The 25,463-nt window shown below is 44.5% G+C and overlaps 1 protein-coding gene across 3 annotated transcripts in view; it reads left to right on the forward strand.

Moving 5' to 3' along the window:
• The first annotated feature begins 1,878 nt into the window (after window positions 1–1,878).
• Window positions 1,879–25,463, forward strand: part of SAMD12 (sterile alpha motif domain containing 12) — a 210,556-nt gene continuing 186,971 nt past the window's right edge. The window contains exons 1-2 of one of the 3 annotated variants that reach the window (XM_081874859.1): window positions 1,879–2,035; window positions 19,886–20,064. In XM_081874859.1, coding sequence (XP_081730985.1) covers window positions 2,023–2,035; window positions 19,886–20,064 — 192 coding nt within the window. In that variant the 5' untranslated portion in view covers window positions 1,879–2,022. The remainder of the gene's footprint in view (window positions 2,036–19,885; window positions 20,065–25,463) is intronic. The other 2 variants (XM_081874857.1, XM_081874858.1) reach the window with 2 other exon arrangements.

A 25,463-nucleotide genomic window follows, 5' to 3' on the forward strand; every position in this document is an offset into this window, starting at 1 on the left:
AAAGAGCGGTAGCCAGAAATTAAGCATGTATTATTAAAAATGGAACATTTGGCTTGCAGATGGAGAAAAGCAGCCACACAAGTGTTGTTGTTTTTTCTTTTCCCACCCTCTGCAAGCCACTTTGAGACGTCTAGCGAAAAGCAGTGTAAAAAGCAAATAAATAAAAACAAATAATTCTGACAGTCTTATAAAATACACACTAGAAGATTTCTACATTTTCCTGGTTAGAATTCTGCAGGGCTACTTTGAGAGGTGGGTGGCTGCATGTGAAAGGGGAAGGCTGTTTTGACTCAACACGTTATCCATTCACTCATTTAGTGCTGCACAATAAATTAAAAGCCTCTGTTGCAAAGAACACAACATTCTACATAGCTTGATATTTGAGAGGCAACAAAGGGGATTCATTTAATTTAGCAGAAGGCTAGAGTAAAACAACACATAATATATGTTTAATATTATTTCATTTTTAAAATATATTTTGTGTTTTTATACTGGGTTTTTATGTTGTGATCTGCCCTGAGACTTGTGGGTATAGGGCGGTATACAAATTATTATTATTATTATTATTATTATTATTATTACTATTATTACAGTGGTACCTCGGGTTAAGAACTTAATTCGTTCTGGAGGTCCGTTCTTAACCTGAAACTGTACTTAACCTGAAGCACCACTTTAGCTAATGGGGCCTCCCGCTGCCGCCGCGCCACCACTGCACAATTTCTGTTCTCATCCTGAAGCAAAGTTCTTAACCCGAGGTACTATTTCTGGGTTAGCGGAGTCTGTACAGTGGTACCTCGGGTTAAGTACTTAATTTGTTCCGGAGGTCCGTTCTTAACCTGAATCTGTTCTTAACCCGAAGCACCACTTTAGCTAATGGGGCCTCCTGCTGCTGCCACGCCGCCGGAGCACGATTTCTGTTCTCATCCTGAAGCAAAGTTCTTAACCCGAGGTACTATTTCTGGGTTAGCGGAGTCTGTAACCTGAAGCGTCTGTAACCTGAAGCGTCTGTAACCTGAAGCGTATGTAACCCGAGGTACCACTGTACTATTATTATTATTATTATTATTATTATTATTATTGGCATCCATCTGTCTTGGGAGACAGTGGAAGGTGATGTCAGACTGTTGGAGAGTTACAGTGCCTGCTGGGGCTGTAGATATGGGAGACATGTTTTATTGCAGGTGGGGCAGGTGAAGGTGTCCGGTTTTGCAGGTACAGGTGCACCATAGCGTTTCTGCCCTCTGCGCTCCTTCCTCCTCCGGCTGTGGATAAACGACCTGTCTGTCTGTCTCCATACACCAGGAGACATTCTTGTTAACAATAACAATTCCCTCTCCCAATGATATTTGCTGAAACTAACAGAGTCCTGCGTCTGTGTTGGGTTTTTGGGAATCCTTTTGCATTCTAGCAGCTGCAGTGCAGCCACACAGAAGCGACAGATGCTCCTCCAGCCTGGCGAGATTTCTTGCCCTAGTTAGCCGCCTTTCCCCTCCTGCGCCCGACACGCTTTGCCTCCTCTCTACCTGTCTCCTCCTCCTCCAATTTGACGAGGAAGTCCTCAATCAAACAGCCCCACGCCAGGTCGCCCTGAAAAACCTCGCAGCGCGCGGCGTGCTGGGATTTGTAGTTTTCTGCCCCCCCCAAAAGCTTTCAGAGCCCCGGAGGCATAGGCTGCAGTCGCGGGACCCTTCCAAACCCGGAGCTCCCTCTTCGCTTCGCGCGCCCTGGGCATTGCATGCGCAGCAAAGCCGCCTTTGCAGCGAGCAGATGGAGAGTCTTGTGGCCTCGCCCGACCTGCGGGGAAAAGACTACATTTCCCAGCCTGCACCGGGAACGGGGCTAACCCTTTCTTGCTGCAGGTTGTTCTTTTGGTTGCAGACGAGGAAAAAAAGAGAAAACAGTGGAGGGGGAAGAAAAGAGAAAGGGAGGAAGAAGGGGTGGGGAAGAGGGGAGGAGAAGGAGAAGAAGAAGGAGCATCCCTTGGCAGGCGAACTATGCATGCCCTAAGCAAGCTCTGAGAGAATGGCTGTGGAAGGTAAGGGCTGCAGTCTTTTGCAAAGCCAGGGGCGGCCGCTCCTGCTTCCTGATGCACCGCCTTCCTTGCACCCACCTCCATTTCTTTTCCTTGGCGCTCACCTGGAGAAGGCGAAGCCCCAGGAGCTGGGCTAGGAAGCGGGGGTGGGAAGGCATCCTTCAGGTGGAGAGGGGCGGGGGAAGGAGCCCACCTTTGCAAAACGCTCGCGATGGGCTGGGCACAGGAATGGGCGCTTTTTGCAAGCGGAAGGGGGTGGGTCATCATGTGCCCGAAAAAAGGGTCAACGCCGCCGCTGCCCCTTCTCATGCATGCCAGGAAGGGTTGCCAGTGGAAGCAACCCACCTGGTCGGAGACGCACCGCTGCTTCCCTTCCCCCATCCTTGCCCGCCCCCTCTCTGAAAGCTATTATTATTATTATTATTATTATTATTATTATTATTATTATTATTATTATTTTGGGGGAGCATGCAGCACAGGATGGGGGGGGTTCTGTCAGAAACAGCAGCCTTGCTGTAAAAAAGGTAGTTTCTGATAGAAAACCCCCTCTGTCCTGCTGCATGCTCCCCCCATAATAATATAATAATAATAAATTAATTGCATTAGTTGAAGCCCTGTATCTTTGTAGCTGCCCCTCTGCCCTCACACTAATGGTTTTCTGATGTCCTTAGAAAAAAAATACATGACAAGTGTGGCGCTTTTCAACATCTTCAAGGACTCTTACAAATCATATTCCCATTACCCAGCTTCACAAAGTTGGGCTCTGTGTAAGCTCTTGAGCCTTAAAAAGACGCTAAGGTTCAGGTTTTGCAGCTGATTTGGGGATATGCGGCAGTTAAATAGCGCCGTTGAACATGCGCAGAGGGCCCGTTTGGTTTTAGGGATCAGAAAAGGCCCAGGATTTCCGCACAGCTGCATCAGATGAGCTGCACCTAAACAGCAATTTGTTCACGGGGCCTTGGAAGTTAGACAACTCCTTTCTGTAATGTCAAACACAGAAGGGAGTTTTCAGGAAGAGGGTTTGAAACCTGTGAAGTAGGTTCGAGCCATGGTTTTTCAAACGAGGGCCATGGGGGGTCTCAAAAATTATTGGTGGTTGTTTGGTGACATGGGAACCAACTCCTAGGGGCCAAGGTCCCTTTGGCTCCCCCAGTAAAACATTTGAGGGGGCTGCCCGCCCAAAAGTTGATGGGCATTGCCATTCAAATGTTGTGTGCAAGTGCCACATATTGTGATTGATTATGTGGGAGGGGGCTTACCTGCCCCCAAATTATATTCATGTTGGCACCCCTGTTCTGTGAAAAAACCCTATGATGGTGAACAAGCAGACAGGAAGACAACTTGCCCGCCATTACTTATACTTCACAGAAATATTATTCTAGGGTGTTGGGTGAATTCTGCATTACTGCCAGTGGGCCTTGTAGGTGCCCTGTGTGAATTGGGGCCTCCTTAATAATAATAATAATAATAATAATAATAATACCTGCCTTCACCATGAGGTTGCAGGGCAGGTCACAACAATCTAAAATACAGGAACAGTTCACACAAGGTATCTTAAGTATACCATCGTCAGCTTATGATATTTTCTGAAAAGTTGCTCAAAGCAGTTGTCCATCATGGGGAAACACTGACTCTGCCATATGTTGTGGACCTGCATATCCCCATTATGCCTGTCCGCTAGCCATCCTTACTGGGGCTGGTGGGAGTTCTGGGATGTTCAGCAACATCTGCATTCAGTTGCCCTGATCCCATGTAGGAGATCTGCATCTTGTACGCATACATTACTTAGGATGGCAAACTATGGACGTAAATGCACCTCTGAATAAGGACCCCGTCTATTCAGCACCATGTTGTTTTGCATGGAATGCACATTTTGAGGTGCTTTCAAATATGCATGCAAACATGCATGCTAACAGCTTATTTATGCACCTCGGGTTGGGGCGTTGTTGGGGGTTTTTTGTTGGAGGGGGGTACAGTTGCTGTTGATACTCATTTTTTGTATCTTTATTTTGGATTCGTGTGGAAGTTGTTCAATTTGGTTGTGTAATTTTTGAAGTTTTCTTTATTATTTACAACTGCTTTTATGTTATGGGGTTTTTTATATACAATGTATATATAATGTATATTTTTTATATACATTATATACATTTATATACATTTTTATATACACTTTGAGCATAGTTTTAACTTTGGAAAGGCAACATATAAATAAAATGATTGATCGTATCTCACGGTATATCTCCAGCATCAAATGCAAGGGTGAAGAGTTGGATCTTCAGAGTATAACCAAAGCTGTAAACCGCGGTCAGCAAACTTTCTCAGCAGGGGGCCGGTCCACTGTCCCTCAGACCTTGTGGGCGGCCGGACTATATTTTTTTGTGTGGAGAATGAATTCCTATGCCCCACAAATAACCCAGAGATGTAAAAATACCAGACAGGCCCCACAAATAACCCAGAGATGCATTTTAAATAAAAGGACACATTTTACTCATGTAAAAACACGCTGATTCCCGGACCATCCGTGGGCTGAATTTATAAGGCGATTGGGCCGGATCTGGCTCCTGGGCCTTAGTTTGCCCACCCATGCTGTAAACTGAAGGTGCCTTTGTGGGGAGGAATCCCATAGCTTAGGGGATGCCCCGGATAATGCCCTCTGTTGGGTCACCACCATCATCCCTGAGCTTCTGAGGGTGAAGGAACAACAAAAGAGGGTCCCCTCTGCTGAATTTTAGCCCTCAAGCAGATCTCCCTGATACTTGTGGGCCTAAGCTGTTTAGGGCTTTAAACACAATTCTGAATTGGCCCAGAAATGAACAAACAACCAATACACTGGTAATATATGGACTGAAACAAAACAATGATAATCATTAATATTAATTTTAGAATAGTTATCAGGTTATTTTAATTCTTCCCTTTTCTGCCACCTTCATCATTTTCTGTAGAAATCACCTTCATTCTTTTTTCTCTCTGTTTCTGTCAGTTCTCTTTATCCCTCCCCCTGCCACTAATCCTGAAATATTAAATGAAATTTTGGAGACTCAACTTTTAGCATAGCTCTCTTCTCTGGAAGGAACAGAAAATGAGGAGCCTATCTTTCTTATGCCAATAGTGGCAAACTCTTTAAAAATTGTTATCACATTTAAATTTTTAAAAAATTATTTATACACACAATACAAACAATATAAAACAAGATAAAAGTGCAAAATGATACAATCAGTTTAAAACATTTTAAAAATGTGTCACCGAGACTCAAACAAATACTTCAGGTACCCCAAATGGTTTACCCATACCCGTGAGGTTTTGTAAATCTTGGCAATCTTATTTTCAAAGTCTCCTCGGTTTCAAAAGCAACAAGGGGCACTGTTTGAAAAATACAAGCCTAAAGGCCCTTTGGACATGCTAAACTGTAGAATCCCAGCCTGTGAACATATGGCATAGAATAAAAATTGAAGGTGGGCAAAAAAAGAAAAAGAAAAAAGACAAGAACAATATTCTGCAAAAGATAGTATGAAAACATATGAATGTGTAAAAAAAAAGTGAACTAGTTCTAAGTTGTTTCTGGAAAATAAATGCTTTTTAAAAGCCAGTCTAAAATGGTAGGCTTTATGTCTTTTCTCTCTCTATAAAACCAAATTGGATACACCTCCAGTGAGCTTGTTCCACCACTTTGGTGGTCCCATTGGTATGGTTCCAAAGAAGGGACATATCTGATGGGATAGGCATATTTCCACTGCTGAAGAGACCGGGCGCTTTTAACTTCAAAGGAGTGGCTTATCTCTTCTGCTGTGGGAATTGTCATAGGGAAAAAAAGAAAGTGCAGTTTTTATTTCAAACCTAGTTAGGACTGCGTACTTACCTGGGAGTAAGCCTTACTGAATGCAATGGGATTTACTCTGAGTAAACATAAATGGGATTACATAAACAGGATTACACTGTCCTGGACTCATTCCAATGAGACAATAAATACTCCAATTCAGGCATAGGCAAACTCGGCCCTCCAGATGTTTTGGGACAACAACTCCCATGATCCCTAGCTAACAGGACCAGTGGTCAGGGATGATGGGAATTGTAGTCCCAAAACATCTGGAGAGTCGAGTTTGCCTGCTCTAATTTCTGTAGACTGGGATTTATTTGTTTAATTTTTTTATCTTACCTCTCAGTTACACATGAGACCGTCGAGATAGAACTCAATTCCAAGTTAAGAACAGTACTTTTTTTAAAAAAAGAAAACAACCAGCAAATCACACAGCTTTAAAAAGGAGTAAACTAAAACAAGAGAAATAAACTTAAGTCAACCAAAAGGCCTTGTGAAAAGAAAAATCTTAACTTGTACATGGCAGTAAATTACATTTTCAATTGAAGCATGGGGCTAATCCACATGTATGTGTATCTCCTGCATGCCTGTTTAGAACTAAGGCCAATTTAGTTCAATGGGACAAATAAGTATATTCTTTTTAAATGGAGATGAATGTGCCTTGGATTGTCCGTGCTCTTAGCAGTTTGGCACCTCTCTTCCCATGAGTGAAAAGGAAGCCTTAATCTAGGTTTAGCATATTTCAAACAGTGAAAATGTTCAGCTATTTTTATGGGGAAACGGCCAAAAAATGGCACTGCCAATATAGGCTGCCATACATCCAGATTTTCCTGGACATTTTCCCGATTTCCACCTGGACACTGCTGCTGACCGCAGTGAGAAAATTCAGACATATGGCAATCACCATTTCAAGCTGGGAAAAGATTGTTTCCATCTTAAGAACAAGCCAGGATGGTGACCCATGGCTTGAAGCTGGCTTAATATCATGACTTGCTCTGAGGTTGGTGTCAGTGACAGCATTTTTTTCTAGTTTGGCTAGAGTGGGAAACAATGGCTAATGAAACTGAAAGACATATTGGTTTGTTTTCAGCTTGTGTGACAGGAGGACTAACAGGCTGAGTGCATGCCCAAATGCTTGTAAATATCTTGGCTGGTTTATTGATTGTCTTAATTGGGCCAATACTTGATGCTTTGTTGTTGAATTCTTTAGGAAATTATTGTTGGTTGAGCTGATAAGAAATTGTTGACTAGTGGGGTTGGATTCACACATTTAAACGACCAGTTAATCTGCAGTCCATTCAGGCACAAACACACCTTTGTGGACAAGACAGGGAATTTGTGATTGTGGGCATAGAAATATTTGCATTTTAGCTTCTCTGTTCTCTGTTTTCTTTGGCTACTTCCCCATTCTTTCTGCTCAAGGAAGAGCGAGTTTAATCCAGGGGCTGCACCTTGTTGTGTGTATTCTTGAACTGTGCATTCTGGTTTCTTAAACTGTCTGCTCCAAATAGCAACAGGAAATATTTCAAGCTTCATGAAAAAGAACCACCCTTGGCATTCAAGCTGGGCAAACTTCCAAAGCCTGGTGCCCTCCAGCTGTTTTTGACTCCAGATCCCATCAGCCCTAGGAAGCATAGCCAATAACCAAGGAGTTGTAGCTTAACACATCTGGAGGGCACTAGGGTGGGGAAGACTGAAAGAAGGCCTTGCAGTTGGGAAGCAGAACGTTTGAGGCATATAGTACTTCTCTTGCTCTCTTCTAAAAAATTTATTCAGTTTTCTTTTTCATTCATTACATACATCTCATATCCATAACATTTACTACTGTAGATTCCGGTGTATAAGACGACTTTTTAAGCCCGGAAAAGAGGTTAAAAAGTTCGGGGTCGTCTTATACGCCAGGTATGGCTTTCTCCTGGTGTGGAGCCCACCCACTGCTGCTTTGGAGGCGGTGGCGGCGGGCTCTGCTCCGCGCAGGGCGGCTTTCTTCCAGCACGGAGCCCGCCCACTGCTGCTGCCCAGAGTATAAGACTGGGCTTATAAGACGACCCCCGTCTAATACGCCCAGTTGTCTAATACGCCAGAATCTACGGTATTCATTCCTCCCTCCCTCCCCTCCTAAACCTCCCCAAACTTCCGCTTCTAGTTTGTTTCTCCTTTCACCCACTTTGCTACCTCCTAAAAGAAAAAGTGCTAATAACATATTTATACAATAACATCTAATCTAAAAACATAAAGATGAAAATAAGTACACCATATTATTTCTCTATCTTCTACACATTTTCTAATACTAATGATGTGAATGCTTATTTAAATCCTGCCATCAAGTCTATAGACTTTCTGTGTTTTTGCAAATATAATAGAAATGATTCCCATTCTTTTTCAAAGTCACTGTTGTCTTTTTCTCATTGTTTGTCATTTTTGCCAGTTCTGCATAGTTCATCAACTTCTCTTGCCATTGTTCTTTAGTTGGCGTTTCTCCAGTCTTCCAGTTTTGTGCAGTCAATATTCTCGCAGCCATAGTGGCATACATAAATAGAGTCCTCTTTCTTTTGGTATACTTTGGCCTAAGATACCTAGTAGAAAGGCTTCTGGTTGTTGTTTTTTGCAAAAGTTATTTTCAACATTTTCTTCAACTCATTATATATCATTTCCCAATAAGCTTTTACCTTTTTGCAATCCCACCACATATGATAAAATGTACCTTCTAGACATGTAGTACTTCTCTTTTTTTAAAAAAAAATAATATTTATTACTTTTCCCAACAATTTAAACACTACAAAAAAGAAAAACAATACAATACTAAACTAACAAAACAAAACAAACACAATTTAAAACACATCAAATAATTTCAATATCTTATCTTTCATTCACTTATTTCCGCGACCTCCTCACACCTCCCTTTTTGTACTCCACTTCTATTAATTTTTTCAGCAATTCCTTTCCATCTTCCTCTGTTTTCAATCCTATAATTATCTTAACACATTCTAACCTTATTTTTCCTTTAATACTCTATTAATCTATTTATCCTTAATTCCTTATAACATTTCTACTAAAGCCATATAACATCATTCCAACATTTTTCTAACATTCATTAATTTTACAATATTTCAGTAAATAATCTTTAAACTTTTTCCGGTCTTATTCCACCGACTCTTCTCCCTGGTCTCGGATTCTGCCAGTCATTTCCGCCAGGCATGTAGTACTTCTCAAACTGAGAAGTGTGGAAGCATGTCTCTTAAGATCAAGCCACCAAACTGGGACCGTTGAATGTTCTATGCCTTTGGGAGCAAGATCGTCCCATGCACAGGGGTCCCCAAGTATTCCTAGCCAAACTTCTATTTTCCCTTGCTACCAACAGGGGTGGACCTTGGTAATATGGCACCCTGTGCAAAGCCAACATTGGACACCACCTCCAGCACTCACTGTGCCTTCCCAAAGCTGGGTAAGGGAGATGCAAGGCTTTGGGAAGAAGAAGAAGAAGAAGAAGAAGAAGAAGAAGAGGAGTTTGGATTTGATATCCCGCCTTTCACTCCCTTTAAGGAGTCTCAAAGCGGCTAACATTCCCCTTTCCCTTCCTCCCCCACAACAAACACTCTGTGAGGTGAGTGGGGCTGAGAGACTTCAAAGTGTGACTGGCCCAAGGTCACCCAGCAGCTGCAGGTGGAGGAGCGGAGACGCGAACCCGGTTCCCCAGATTACGAGACTACCGCTCTTAAGCACTACACCACACTGGCTCTGATATGAGGCTCTGGCAACATCCTAGAGTCCTACCGCCTCCTTCCAGAAGCTGGGCTAAATCCACCTCTGCTACCACTTCCCTGCATTAAACCCAGAAGACTGAAGTGTGGGGCTGGGGAACCTGTGGCCTTAATAGAGGAATTTTTGGATTCCAGGTCCCGTAATGCCTAACTGTTGGCCATGGCTGATGGGAGTTGTAGTTCCCCAGCACCTGTAGGGCCACAGGTTCGCCAATGCACCAGGATTCTTCAGTGCTGCTCATAGGAGAGTTCATATGCACTGGGAGAAGGAGGACTTGTGAGTCAAGGACCCGCCACCTGCATAGGATTATAAATAAGATACCAAGACACATTATTTTAGGTTAATGGGCAAAATTAGGCCACAACTTTTATTGGTTACAGCATGTGAGTAGTATTGGCTTAGGCATTGGATGAAACACGAATACATGACTCCACCCCGCTCAGCAGGGAGTCATATCAGGGTTAACAACCAATGGGAGGAGCTTGTTGATGCAAATACAACTGGAAGCTCCCCCATGACGTCACCAGGGGTCATAACTGTTGGGATACTGCCAGGGAGACAGAGTCCATCATGACCCCACGTCGTTTCCATTCGTCCATCGACCTCCCGTAGAAATGCAGTATCAATCAGTTAGCGACAGGAGCTCCAGAAATAGCTTGCCACATTCCAGAGCTGATGCACACTCTATCAGCAGATAATGCACAGTGAAAGATGCACGCAGGAGAGCATTATTTAGAACTTTATTCAGCGTTGGTCAAAACAAAGAAAACATGACTGCCTGCTTCAATGTCTCAGGCACAGAGAGAAAACGAAAGCATAGACACAACAGAAACATCCTGTGAACAGGAAATACGCAGGCTGTGACACAAACATCCTGCTCCCTTTTAAGGTGGAACGGAAATATCCTAACAATAACATGGCCCTAGCCACCAGCAGGGCATTGGACAGGATCCACGACCGCCGGATTCCTTTAACGGGATACCCAAAAGAGGAGGGGTAGATGATGGCTCATACCCAATCCTCCAACACAGCACACATATTCCAATGCCTAACCGCCAATACCAGAAAGTTGTGACAAATTGCTACAAGGTAGGCGAAGAAACCAAGAGGCTGGTGCCAATTTGCCAAATGGATAAAAATGTCCTACCAGGCCCCTTGGGCAACCAAGGCAACTAACCAAAGTCCATAGCAAGGTCAATATGCAAAGGAAGCTGACCTAAAAGGGAGGGAGGGCAGGAGATCCGATGAAAGCAGGAACCTGACTGCGAACTGAGTGCTGCCGCAGCTGTTTAAATGCGGTTAGCCCCATTCACCAGCTGGCCCTATTGGTCGGCTGGAAGGCTTGGCCGCGGCAGCAGAAGCAATCAGGAGCAGGGAGCCGAGTACGCCTCCCTGCCGCTGTGGGAAGCTGCTCCCGCTCACAACCCCTCCCCTCTGGGAGGAGGAGAGACCTTCCAGGAGCATCAACATTCCTGGATGAAGAGGCGAGCGGGATGCTGAGAGCAGTTTTAGCTGGGCTATCTTGCAGCTGCAAGGAGGCTACTTACAGTGTGTTTGTCAGGTGAACTGTGCCTCTAACTTTAAGGAAGCAGAAAAACCTGGTGCCCTAAGTGTTAACAGGTTGGGAAACTCTGGATTTCACAATATGTACTGTACTTGAACAATATGGGGATGATATACTGATTGCTGCCAGCACAGTAAGAGGTCAAGGCTGTCAATCTCTCATGGTTATAAGAGCAACATTGTCTTGACTTAGTGTGGTGTAAGGTGTTTGCGTTTCTTATTTTACATTCTAACAAGGATAATTTGGGAGGCGGTTAAGAAGAAGTATACAGGCCGTCTTTAAATATGAGCCCATTGAGACAGCTGCCAAGGAAACTCTATTTATAGAGCTTGGAGTTTCAACAGTGTTCCTTTAACTGCTTCCTTCCTTCCAGTCAAAGTGAAAGAAATAGGTCAGAACCAATAGCAGAAAGCTTTTTTTAAAGAAATCTTTGTTAAAATGTTTGCAATTATATTTTCTCTGCTGCATAGCGGAAGGTTTGCGGTGATAAACAAATTTGGATAAGCACGTTCTCAAGGAAACTGTGAAACAGTATTTGTATACCTGCCTGTGGATCTAAACTAGATATAGGGCAGTTTGGAATAATAATAAATAATAAAATGATCTGTAGGGTATCTAGTGAAAGTAACTCCATGGAGTTTTGTTATCATCTTGTCAGTTCTGAATTATTGCAGGCAGGAAGTTCAGGGTCTTGGAGATACCAGTCTCAGTGGAATGAAGCTCAACTACAATGGCAGAGCTTGCAGGAGATAAAACTGCAAGTAGTAGTAGTAGTAGTAGTAGTAATAATAATAATAATAATAATAATAATAATTTTGTATCCCGCCCTCCCCGGCCAAACAACAGGTAAAAAACAGGTAAAAATAGCACAGTGTACATAAAATCGCACAGTCAATTAATTAAAATACATTCTAGAATCAATTCAGAATCAAATTAATGGCAACCATCGGATTAGAGTTCTATGAAGATTACAGAAGGAAAAAGGGAGTTAGACTGTGCCTTGGCCAAAGGCCTGGTGGAACAGCTCCATCTTGCAGGCCCTGCAGAAAGATGTCAAATCCCACAGGGCCCTAGTCTCTTGTGACAGAGCGTCCCACGAGATCAGGGCCACGGCTGAAAAAGCCCTAGCTCTGGTCGAGGCCAGTCTAACCTCCCTGTGGCCCGGGCTCCAAGATGTTTTTATTTAAAGACCGTAAGGTCCTCTGTGGGACATACCAGGAGAGGCTGTCCCGTAGGTACGAGGGTCCTAGGCCGTATAGGGCTTTAAAGGTTAAAACCAGCACCTTAAACCTGATCCTGCACTCCACCGAGAGCCAGTGCAGCTGGTATAGCACTGGGTGAATGTGATCCCACAGTGAGAACCCTATAAGGAGTCTTGCCACGGCATTCTGCACCTGCTGGAGTTTCTGGGTCAGGCTCAAGGGCAGCCCCACGTAGAGTGAGTTACAATAGTCAAGCCAGGAGGTGACCATCGCATGGATCACAGTGGCTAGGACAGGGCGAGAGGCACAGCACAGCACAGGCAAGACAAAGTGATTGGGGGGCAAATAGATAGGACACCTGTACAGTGCATGGTCTGAAGGCACCTGAGGCCACCACCTGGTTCAGAGTTGGGGAACCTGTGGCCCTATTGATGTTGTTGAACGACAGTTCCTATCATCCTTGACCATTGCCATGCTGTCTGGGGCTGGTGGGAGTTGGAAATCCAGCAACATGTGGAGAGGGACCTAGGTTCCCTAGTCCTTAGCTGAAACTAAGCTTGTCTGTGTCTGGTCAGAGTTTGGATGGGATCTTGTGTACACCGTTTTGGGGTTTTATGAGTAAGGGAAAGGTAAAGGAACCCTGGACGGTTAAGTCCAGTCAAAGGTGACTATGGGGTTGTGGCACTCATCTCACTTTCAGGCCGAGGGAGCCGGAGTTTGTCCACAGACATCTTTCCAGGTCATGTGGCCAGCACGACTAAACCACTTCTGGTGCAACGGGTCACCGTGACGGAAACCAGAGCGCACGTAAACACCGTTTACCTCCCCGCCGGAGTGGTACCTACCGTATTTATCTACTTGCACTTTGACGTGCTTTCGAACTGCTAGGTTGGCAGGAGCTGGGACAGAGCAACAGGAGCTCACTCCGTCGTGGAGATTCGAACCGCCGACCTTCTGATCAGCAAGCCCAAGAGGCTCAGTGGTTTAGAACACAGCGCCACCCGCGTCCCTACCAAAAAAAGTGGGGCACAGTACCAGTGTGGACAAACACAAGGAAACCAATCATGGTTGCCTGGTTCAGTAGTTTCCCACATTCTGTCATTTAACCCAGCGCATTGGGTTGTATCCAGCCAAGTTTTACTCAGAGTAGATGCACGGAAATCGGTGGGCATTGTTCTCCCTGCCTATTGGAGGCAGTATGTCCTTGAATACCATTTGCTGGGAATCACAGCTGGAAAAGGTGCTGCCATGTTCAGGATCTGCTTGCTGGCTTTCTGTAGTTTGGCCCCTGTGAGACCATGGTGCTGGAATGCATGGACTTGATCCAACAGAGCTCTTCTTATGGTAAAACCCAGCCACTTCCTCTCTCCGTTACCTCCAATAATTCAGATTAAGTCCAAACTCTCCTATATCCCGCAGGATGTAGAATGAGGGGTGGCCAAACCGACTCTATGACTGCGAATGTCTGGTGTCCTTTGACATTGATTGGCCTGTTTATCTACTTGCACTTTGACATGCTTTTGAACTGCTAGGTTGGCAGGAGCTGGGACCGAGCAACGGGAGCTCACCCCGTCGCGGGGATTGGAGCCGCCAACCTTCTGATCGGCAAGTCCTAGGCTCTCTGGTTTAACCCACAGCGCCACCCGCATCCCAAAGTATACTGGGCAGAAAATGGGATGGCTACAGTGACCACTCTTTCCTCATGTTCCGTCTTGCCTCTGAGTTGGCAAGTGGGGTAAGAGCAGATTTGGCTCTTAGGCTTCCAGTTGCTGATCGTCTGATCTAGGGGGTTCTTGGCTCTGGGGGACAAGCAAGAAAAGGGGACACAGAATTCTTCTCACGCTTGTAGGCAGAGAGATTATGGGGGAAGATGGAGTCTGTTGCATCTTCATTTTTCCAGTGCTAGCAGAAGAAAGCGGGGGAAGAATTCTTCAAAAATATTGGACACACATACAGTTTGCTCTACAATAGTTTTAAATTGAATTATTTGGATTAGGGTTGATTTAGCCCTATTGATTTCAATAGGACTAATCCGCTTAAATGCAAGTATTTCAGCTCCACTTTGGATCAGGCGGCCCCAAATCTGGCTAACATTGATTTAAAACCTGAGTAGTTTTCCACTGAATAGTCCCCCCCAACCCTCCCAGACTTTCAATTATATATCTAGGATATAACTGGAAGGATCATTTGTATCAATTCTTCTTTTATTAGGGATGTGACAAACACCCCAGCTCGATTTAAATTACTGTATAACCTTCGTCCCTCTGGGGAAATTGCGAATTGCTTGGCTAGTGACTTTTGGAAATGCAGGAGTTTAATGTCACCTGAGGCTGTTGCAGATCCATCTGCCCCCTGCTTGACTGACCAATTAGCTTGGTTTGGAAATCTCTATTTTTGGTTGTCCTCCGAGGTCACAGCGCGCACCCCAGAGGCCTGCCGAGAATGCCTTCGTAGGCTTTTCTCTCAGGCAGGGGCAGCCGCACGTGGCTTAAGGCTGGCTATCTGCTATAAAAGAATATTAATCCAATTCCACATATTGGGAGGCTTCGTTTGGAGGAGAGTAACGACAGCCAGGCACATAAAATCCAACTATTCTGGACAACAGCCATACGAGAAATATGTAAAATAACTAAGCAAGTATTAGACATCACCCCAGAATTGGCCCTACTAAACATCTTCCAAGACAACAATGCCCATTTACACCACAAAGCACTCATAACCCACCTACTTTCAGCAGCCAGAAATACCATAACCAGACACTGGAGAGACCTGTCAGGAGTAAGCATGGACCAATTGTACCAAATAGTATGGGAAACAGCCCTACTAGAAAAATTAACCAATAAACTGAAACTGACACGGGGACAAACAAAAGAAGACGCCTTTACCCCGGTATGGCTCCCCTTTATCACATACACAGCCCAACAAGACAATGACAACAATCCACCAACAGCATATAAATCAGTATGGCTAACCTGATCCAAAACACCCACCTGCCCCACTCACACACGAAAACAAAGATCACCACAGCCAATCACAAACAAACAACCACACCCTAGGCCAACCCCAACTTCTCTCACCACCAAAGGAACACAAGTGAACAGCAGAGAACTGGCACGAGCAACGCTGACACCAAACCCTACATACATTAAGCAAAATAGAAACATCGCCACCTGACCCCACCCATCTTCCCCCCTCCACCCCTTTTCTTCCTAATGTCTCAACAAATGAAACTGATTTGTAAAAATGTTAAATGGAAAAAATACGAGAGACATTACACATACTTCTGTAAAACAAGAAAACAAAATAAAAAACAAAACAAAACAAGTATACAGTGGTATCTTGGGTTAAGTACTTAATTCGTTCCGAAGGTCCGTTCTTAACCTGAAACTGTTCTTAACCTGAGGTACCACTTTAGCTAATGGGGCCTCCTGCTGCCGCCATGCCGCCGGAGCATGATTTCTGTTCTCATCCTGAAGCAAAGTTCTTAACCCGAGGTACTATTTCTGGGTTAGAGGAGTCTGTAACCTGAAGCGTCTGTAACCTGAAGCATATGTAACCCGAGCTATCACTGTATGCGCTTGGAATGATAGGAAGGAAGCAGCAGTGGCCATGTTCCAAAATACCCCCTACAATCTAGGGAGGCTGCCCCTGCGCTCTGGTGCCTGTCTGTGCTAAAACATTGCTTCTGTTTTGCAATGCAGGGACTCCTTGAGGGGATATCCTTTTAATCTTTTTTTTGTGAGTGTGCACGTAGCGGGTGGGAAAACCTCAGGCCCACGGGGGCAATTGCATTCCTCAGGCCTCTCTGCTTAGTCCTTGGGACTCTACCGACCCAGTATGTTTCCGAGCACAATTCAATGTGTTGGTGCTGACCTTTAAATCCCTAAACAGCCTCGGTCCTGTATACCTGAAGGAGCGTCTCCATCCCCTATCATCCAGCCCAGACACTGAGGTCCAGCGCCGAGGGCCTTCTGGCGGTTCCCTCGCTGCGAGAAGTGAGGTTACAGGGAACCAGGCAGAGGGCCTTCTCAGTAGTGGCGCCCACCCTGTGGAATGCCATCCCAGCAGATGTCAAGGCAATAAACAACTACAGTGGTACCTCGGGTTACATACGCTTCAGGTTACAGACTCCGCTAACCCAGAAATAGTACCTCAGGTTAAGAACTTTGCTTCAGGATGAGAACAGAAATCATGTGGCGGCAGCACAGCGGCAGCAGGAGGCCCCATTAGCTAAAGTGGTGCTTCAGGTTAAGAACAGTTTCAGGTTAAGAACAGACCTCCAGAACGAATTAAGTTGTTAATCCGAGGTACCACTGTATTTTACTTTTAAAAGACAACTGAAGGCGACCCTGTTTAGGGAACCTTTTAATGTTAAAAGGTTATTGTATTTTAGTGTATTTTAGTGTTCTGTTGGAAGCCGCCCAGAGTGGCTGGGGAAACCCAACCAGATAGGCGGGGTATAAATAATAAATAATTATTATTATTATTATTATTATTATTATTATTATTATTATTATTATTCATAATAATAATACATCCTCTCTCTTCCAAGGTCAGATCCTTCACCGACTCTCCTCCACCTCAGCGGCGGAGCAAGCTGATCGGGCGCCTGGGGTGGCATGTGTGCCTTGCGCCCAGGGGTGGGGCGAGCTGGGGCAGGATGCCCCGTGGGGCCTCCAAGGAGTCTGCCTGACTCCTCCCACTCAGCCACCCTGCAGCTGAGGGGGAGACAGCGGATGGACCGTTTGGGGCAGCCTGGAGCCTGCCGGCGCCCAAGCCACCGCATCAATCCCAGGAGAGACGCGTGGCTCGAGCGTGCTGCAGGCCCCATGGAGAGTGCCGCCCGCCATTTTGTCACCCCCCCCCTCAGTGGTGACATTCGGGGCGGCCAACCTCCACCCCCCTTCCTCCACCCCTGCTCCACCCCTCCTCAAATTCTTTTGCCAGGCTGGAATGTGGGTGAGGTCTTTTTTAATATATTTTTCAAAGATTTCTCTCAAGGTTTTTCATCCTTTAGTCATTTATAGGAGTCTTTAGAATACGTCTCACAAATGTTGCATTGGATAATGTGGACTGATTTGAATTCCAATCAATTTTAACTCGGGGCAGAAGCTGTTCTCCGCCCCGCCCCCCACCATGTAATTGTTTAAGAAACCGAGAACTGTCATTTGAAAAAAGGCTTAGTGTACGGAACTGGATAAATAAATTTGGTTAATAGAATAATCCTACGAAAGTGCAGGCTGAGAGTGCAGCTCATTTGACTCTTTGCAGGCTTTAAAAGAGCTCTTTCCTGGTTAATCCATTCTGCTATAGAGTGCCATTGCTATGTAAGCTTTTCTTCCCCCTTGTTACCCTGAATAAAGAAGTTAGATGTATCATAACTTTTCAATTTGTAGACTATGAATAACATTACTCAGATTGTACAGAAGAAATCCTCCTGCTGGATCCGTCGTCGTCTAATGACACCACATCTAATTGGCTTATGTCAAGAAATACATGCGTTCGCAATACATGCTGTAAATCCTGTAAATGTCTAAAGGATGAAGAAACAGGGTTAAGGCAGAGCAACAGCAAATGCTTTAGGGGTCTCACATGTCATATTCAACTAGTGTACAATCTGTGCAATACAACTAGTTGAACAGGACACCTGTACAGCCATTCGTGTGTAACATTAGACTGCATGGTCGACAGTGGTACCTCGGATTACAGACGCTTCAGGTTTCAGACGCTTCAGGTTACAGACTCCGCTAACCCAGAAATAGTACCTCGGGTTAAGAACTTTGCTTCAGGTTGAGAACAGAAATCGCACAACGGCAACACGGCAGCAGCAGGAAGCCCCATTAGCTAAAGTGGTGCTTCAGGTTAAGAACAGTTTCAGGTTAAGAATGGACCTCCAGAACGAATTAAGTACTTAACCCGAGGTACCACTGTACTCAATAGGTGTACGTGTGTAGAGTCAGCTTGTGTTCAGTGCAAAGTGTGACCCGCCTTTTTCTCCCTCGCAACAAGTTGCATCGTCTTGTTAACATACAACTCCTGTGTTCGGAGATCTGCAGTGGTTGCTGATCTGCTCTTGGGCCAAGTTCAAGATACAGTGGCACCTTGGTTCTCAAACAACCCATTCCGGAAGCTGGTTTCAAAACCAAAGTGTTCCAAAACCAAGGTGTGCTTTCCCATAGAAAGTAATGCAAAATGGATTAATCCATTCCAGGCTTTTAAAAACAACCCCTAAAACAGCAATTTAACATCAATTTTACTATCTAATGAGACCATTGATCCATAAAATGAAAGCAGTAAACAATGTACTGCTGTCACACAATCCATCCATCAATCAATCAGTAGCTGAACTGGGTTCCATACAGTCACAAAAACAAAACAAAGAAGCCGCAAAAACAAAAACGCAAAATAAATAGCAAAAACAGGCAGACCTCAGTGTAACACTCAAAATGGAAGTATGGCACTCAAAACGGAGCATGTTCGGCTTCCAAAAAAAGTTCGCAAACCAAAACACTTACTTCCGGGTTTGCAGTGTTTGGGTTCCGAGTTGTTTGAGTACCAAGGCGTTTGAGAACCAAGGTACCACTGTATTGCTATTAGTATAAGGTAAAGGTAAAGGGACCCCTGACCATTAGGTCCAGTCATGACCAACTCGGGTTGTGGCGCTCATCTCGCTTTATTGGCCGAGGGAGCCGGCGTACAGCTTCCAGGTCATGTGGCCAGCATGACTAAGCCGCTTCTGGCGTACCAGAGCAGCACACAGAAACGCCATTTGCCTTCCCGCCAGAGCAGTGCCTATTTATCTACTTGCACTTTGACGTTCTTTCGAACTGCTAGGTTGGCAGGAGGAGGGACTGAGCAACGGGATATCACCCCATCTCAGGGATTCGAACCGCTGACCTTCCGATTGGCAAGTCCTAGGCTCTGTGGTTTAACCCACAGCACCACCTGCATCCCGCTATTAGTATACAAAGCCCTTAACAACTTGAGATCAGTTTACCCCTTATGTGCCCACTTGTCTGCTTCGATCAGTGGAATTGGCCACATATGATACCTGCTCCACATTTGTAAGAACTCAGTTGTTTTGTGTGTCAGCTCCTAAACTTTGGGACTCCTGCCTATTGATATCAAGCAGTTGCCTTCACTGTATTTTTTGGGTGCCTGCTATAAAGCATTTCTTGTTTAGGACAAGCCTACCCACATGCTTAGAAAGCTGTGATGAGTTTTGATCTGTTGTAATCTATTGTTGTTTTTAACTTCCTGTATGTTTCAAATCTTTGCTGTAAACTTTTATTTTGATGCTTGTATTATTTTATCTTTTTGTGAACCTCTTTGAGAGTTCTTCTACAGTTGAGTAGTGTATTCTTTTTATGAAATAAATCAATAGCCTACATCTCATAGATTAAAAAGATGCATGCCCTGGCTTTCGTTTCCTCATGTGATGCTAGAGTGGTTGAAAACCTTTCATGTTGTCCTTTCCTACACTCCAGACTCATTGCAATTCCTTCTTCCAGCTATCCATTGCAGTCTAAATCCAAATGGTATCGATCTCTCCGTCCACACGGAAGGAATTAACCTGCAACTTGAAGGTGAGAGAGTGGACTCTTCTTCCCATAAGAAGGAGAGCTCTTCCAAGTTGCTCGAGTCCAAAGGAACGCCCAAGAGACAGCACGGGGAGCCAGAATCATCTAAGGTAGGCATAGCAAAATCACACATTTATATTCAGAAGGAGGGTCTGTACTAAGTGGTACCTCTATGCAGAATGTTTCAAGTTAAATCTCTTCTTTTTTCTTTCTTTGGCGATCACTTGTAGCTGAGTAAATTTGTCTTCCATAAACACAGTTTTAACAATGAGTCCATAAGTGACTGTGGAGGCCAATTCTGGATCCACACATCCTTCCACAGTCAGGACATAGGTTTCCAGGCAGGAGTTGATCACGGTGTAGATTTGCCAAGCGTGCCTTCCTCTTAGCACGTTTCTCCCTTTTGTCCTGAGTTTGAGTGTCTTCAAAGCCCATGACACCTTTGGTAAAGGCTGTTCTCCAATTGGAGCGCTCACAGGCCAGTGTTTCCCAGTTGTCGGTGTTTATACTACATTTTTTAAAATTTGCCTTGAGAGAGTCTTTAAACCTCTTCTGACCACCAGCATTATGCTTTCCATTTTTAAGTTCGGAATAGAGTAGTTGCTTTGGAAGACGATCATCAGGCATCTGCACAATATGACCAGTCCAGCAAAGTTGATGTTGAAGAATCATTGCTTCAACACTGGTGATCTTTGCTTCTTCCAGTACACTGGCATTAATTCGCCTGTCTTTCCAAGCGATGTGTAAAATTTTTCGGAGACAACGTTGATGGAATCTTTTACTAGCAAAAAGGATCTTGGATAGCCAAGCTGTCCAGGAAAAGGTGCTTAGAGATGCACCACTGCTCAGTGGCAGAACATTGGCTTTGTGTGCAGAAGGTCCCGGGTTCAAACCTCGTCATCTCCAGCTAAAAAGATCAGCTGGCAGGTGGTGCAAAAAACATCTAAGACTTTGGAGAATTGGATCATGCCAGTCAATGGTCGCCTAGATAGACAATTTCACCTGGTGCAAATAGCAGCTTACTATGTTCCTGAAGGTGCTGAAAGCTGTACTGTATTTCTTTTCCTTTCTTTGGTTTAAGTTTGCTTTTGGAGGTGCAGAGAGTTAATGTCCATAGAAAGCAAAGCAACTGCAACGGAACCTTTCCCTCTTTTTATCGGAATGATCCAGAGTGAGATCAGTCCTGCTGGGACACAGCCAGTCTCAGAACATATTTGATGCTGGCCGGCTAACAAATGAGCAATCAATAGGCTAATTCAAATGGGTTTTTCACAATTAGGGTGCATCTTCCAGACCAGTAGGTTTTCACATGATCCGCTACAGAGAATAGATTGCATATCCCCTTTCTCCTTCAGATTTTCCATCACTGAAACCTAGTTCCTTTAACTGGGGGTCTCTCTTTATTTAAAGTCTTATGATAAAAACAGTACAGTATACCCCCAATAGAGAGTCATTCCCAAGTATATACAGTTGTTCCTGATGTTTGATGACATGCTTATGGTCATTTCAGTAGTAAAAATTCTGTGTGGAAGTTAGATTCTTCCTCTTAATCCCAAAGAGTCCCCCCCCCCTCCATCATTGTAGAGTGAATTGTGGCGTTATTGAGTTTCTTTCGCGTTGACCATGAGAGATAGAATTACATTTCCCCTTTAAAAAGCAAGTGCATTACTATTATAATATCTGAGCCAGGGACAGACTTCCAGTACTCAACAAAAAAGTAGGAAAAAAAACTTTTTAAAAAAATAGTAGTTGAGATCTGAAGTTCTCTTTGTTGACAAGCCGCTCAAATGTGCATCCTGCGCATTTAAGAGAAGAAAGAAAACTGTCTGTAATGTTGTTTGTTACGTGTTTTGAGGCCTTTCTAATGTCTCCCCTGCCATATAATTAGTTACCAAAAAAGAAGACATCGAATAACATTAAGGAAATGACTAATGGAGCTAACACAAAGGCAGGGAATTGTATGTCCATTATGGTGGGGCCAAATTAATCACTGTGCTAGCTGACTGAATACCCTGGTTCATTTCTCAGGTAGAATAGCAAGTCCAAGGCAATGAAACACCCACATATTTGCATGAGGATTTGATAAGCTTCCCATAATTTTTAAGGGCTGCTGTTTGCTGCTGCTGCTGCTGCTGCTCTGTTTTGTGATTTTTATGGTTTTCCTGGACTGACCATAGCTTCAGTGATAAATTGCTGGTTGCTGTTGTTAGTAGATTATGTGTTTTTCGGGGAGTTTGCTTTTTAATTATGCTGTTTTATATCGTGTTTACATGTTGTTGTGAGGTACGTTGCAAGAAAGGTTTTTCTAAAAGGCAAGAGTATACAGCCATTGAACAAATGAATAAAAGCCTGTAGCCCAGATTGGGATTCCTCACGCATATGGACCAGATTTAGCCCACTATCTCTCTCTCTGTTTGCAGTGTCCTGGTGGCACCAGATAATTTGTTCTTTTTGACCTGGAAGTATTGCTAAGGGCAGGATCTGGTTCAATGTATTTTCTTGATAAAAAAAACCTGAAAGCAGGGCAATGAATCTTCTGCACCAATTTTTGTCTCTCCAAATTTTGCAACATGTGTAGATCCTGTTTCTGCTATTCATGGGGAAGGGCAGGTAACTAAAGTTGGCCCCTAAACCTTCCCTGCTGACCAGTATCTTCATTCTGAAATCCCCGTCCCCAACATTGCCTGTCTGGTTTCATGCCCAAATTCACAGCCTTAAGGGCTTAGGATGCTGAACTGATGACTTCGCCTTGGTCCAGGAAGGGAACATCCCACACACCAAAACAGATGCACCATTGGTGCGTATGCAGATGTGTATCTGGATCAGTATCCTTACTGTATAGTTGTAAGCCTCTTAGAAGCCATTCTGACATATTTGTGGTATATGAATGAATGAATGAATGAATGAATGAATGAAAGAAATTGTTATTCTGGGCTTTACTTAACTTGCTGGGTGCATCTTTTGATGGAGAAAAAGATGTATGGTCTTCCCAGGAGGACATTAACTGATCCACGTGTCTAGTGGTGTGCGCTGTTCAAGTTGGATCTGAGCTAGATCTTCCTGTCTTCTCAGTGAAGAGCGTGAGCATTTGACGTCCTGCTTCTTTTGAGTGTCCTTTAACAGAATTATAAGCTTCCATCCTAAGTCCCCTCAGCCACGTCTTCTAATGTGTTCGTGGCATAGATATATATGGTGGTTGGAACCCATCTGTTTCAGGAAACAAAGGAAGAGAGTGACTTTGGGTGTGAGACTTTGGGTTGGAAGGTTGCAGCGACTACTGTGGCTATGGAGACTGATGCAGAAGAGACTTCTTTTGTTGCAGCTGGGGCAGATGAAGGTGTTTGGTTGTCCTGCTGCAGATGTACCATAGCATTTACTCTCTCTGCACTCCTCCCGGCGGTCATTTCTCCTCTTTTCACTGCTATGGATACATCTTTCTCTCTCATACACAGACACAAGCAGTATTAAGACTGCATTCCTAACACCCAATGGGAATTCTGCACAAGGACAGTGAATACAGTGATACCTCGGGTTACAGATGCTTCAGGTTACAGACGCTTCAGGTTACAGACTCTGCTAACCCAGAAATAGTACCTCGGGTTAAGAACTTTGCTTCAGGATGAGAACAGAAATCACACGATGGCGGTGTGGCGGCAGCAGGAGGCCCCATTAGCTAAAGTGGTACCTCAGGTTAAGAACAGTTTCAGGTTAAGAACGGACCTCCAGAACGAATTAAGTTCTTAACCCGAGGTACCACTGTATGAGAATATGTCATCCGATCAGTAGCAGAGTTAAGCCGTAAGATCAGGATGGTGTTGGACAATTTTGTCCAACACCATCGTGGACACCATTTTGCCCAGCCATTATGTCAAACAATCCTTCCTTCTCCTTTTCGTTCCTCGTCTTTCTTTTCACAATATTTTTTTCCCATTCAGTGTATGGTAAAAGAACAATAGGGGCATGGGATAAGCGCTGTGAGATGGTGGCTCTCCATGCTATGTGTGTGTGTTTGTGTTGCATTTTCTAATCAAAACCAGCTTTTTGAAAAAAAAACCACGACAACAAAAATCTAGCCTCATGAGAGCTGGAAACCTGTTCTTGTTAAAATGAGGTCTGAGCTGCTCAAGGTGCTGGAGATTGCCTTAGTGGATCGATCTGCAAACAGGCCGCCTTCACGCCACTCTGGTTAAAGTCTTTCAGCAGCTCCTCTTACTCAAAGTATTCAGTAGGGAATCCAAATAATAGGTACTGACTCTCTGTGTACAGCTGCCACTTCAAAATCCTCCAAAGGTTCCAGCAACTTTTGAGCTTGATGTGGTGTGGAATTCTGATGCTGCCACAAACATCAGTCCGTTTCAAGGCAGCCCGCCTCCCTTGTGACCCATTTTCTGGTGGCTTTGTTTTATTTATTTCTCTCTTCTTTTTTGAAGCAACAGCAATTAGCTCTTTGTATTAGCGTCCCCATTTGGAACACTCCACTTTTCCCTTTTGACGCTCAGCGTGTAATCGGCAGCTCCTAATAGCAGTTTGTCACCGTGCTTTCAATTTGTCTAAATTGCAGCGTTGTGACTGTTTGATAGGAGCGGGCTTCAGACGGAGGGCGATTTGGATCAGGGGCGGCAATGGTGCTACTCGCAGAAAAAGTTGCGCTGACGGTTTTAGCAGCTGCCCTCTGGCTCCTAGCTTGGACTGTTCCGCCCAGATAATTAGCATTATTTGTATGATTGCGTTGGGTGGCAAGGCACAGATGGCGGGCTGCTACTGCATTATCTTCTGTAGTGACGCATCAGTCGTGTTTTTAGGGCAGCTTAATGCCACCGTCATCTCTGCCATTGAGTAGGGAGAGGGGAGCACACAATGAGTCCGTTTTTTTGAACCAGGAAGGGCGGGGTATAAATAAAAAAAAATTATTATTATTATTAATATATGTGCACACCCAAGGAGCAGGGATCTTGAAAGCTGGCGCGGCAGCGAGGACTCATAATCAGGCAGATTATGAGAGCCAGTGTGGTCTAGCGGTTAGAGCAAGCTTCCTCACACTCGGCCCTCCAGATGTTTTGGGCCTACAACTCCCATGATCCCTAGCTAGCTAGCAGGACCATTGGTCAGGGATGATGGGAATTGTAGTCTCAAAACATCTGGAGGGCCGAGTTTGAGGAAGCCTGGGTTAGAGTGCCAACCTAGGATCTGTGAGACCAAGGTTCAACTCCCCATACAACCATGAAGCTCACTGGGCCAGTTGCTGTTTCTCAGCCTAACCTACGTCACAGTAAAAAAAATTCCTTCCAGTAGCACCTTAAAGACCAACTAAGTCAGTTCTTGGTATGAGCTTTCGTGTGCATGCACACTTCTTCAGATACACAGTGTGCATGCACACTTCTTCAGATACGTCACAGTGTTGTTGAGGGGATAAGGAAGGGGGGAAACCATGCACTCCACCTTGAGCTCCTTGGAGTTGAAAAGTGGGATATAAATTCAGTAAATAAATAAATTTGTGGGGGCAATGCAT

Source organism: Podarcis erhardii, assembly GCF_964252035.2.
Source record: "Podarcis erhardii genome assembly, chromosome: 8".
NCBI classification, from domain to species: Eukaryota; Metazoa; Chordata; class Lepidosauria; order Squamata; family Lacertidae; genus Podarcis; species Podarcis erhardii.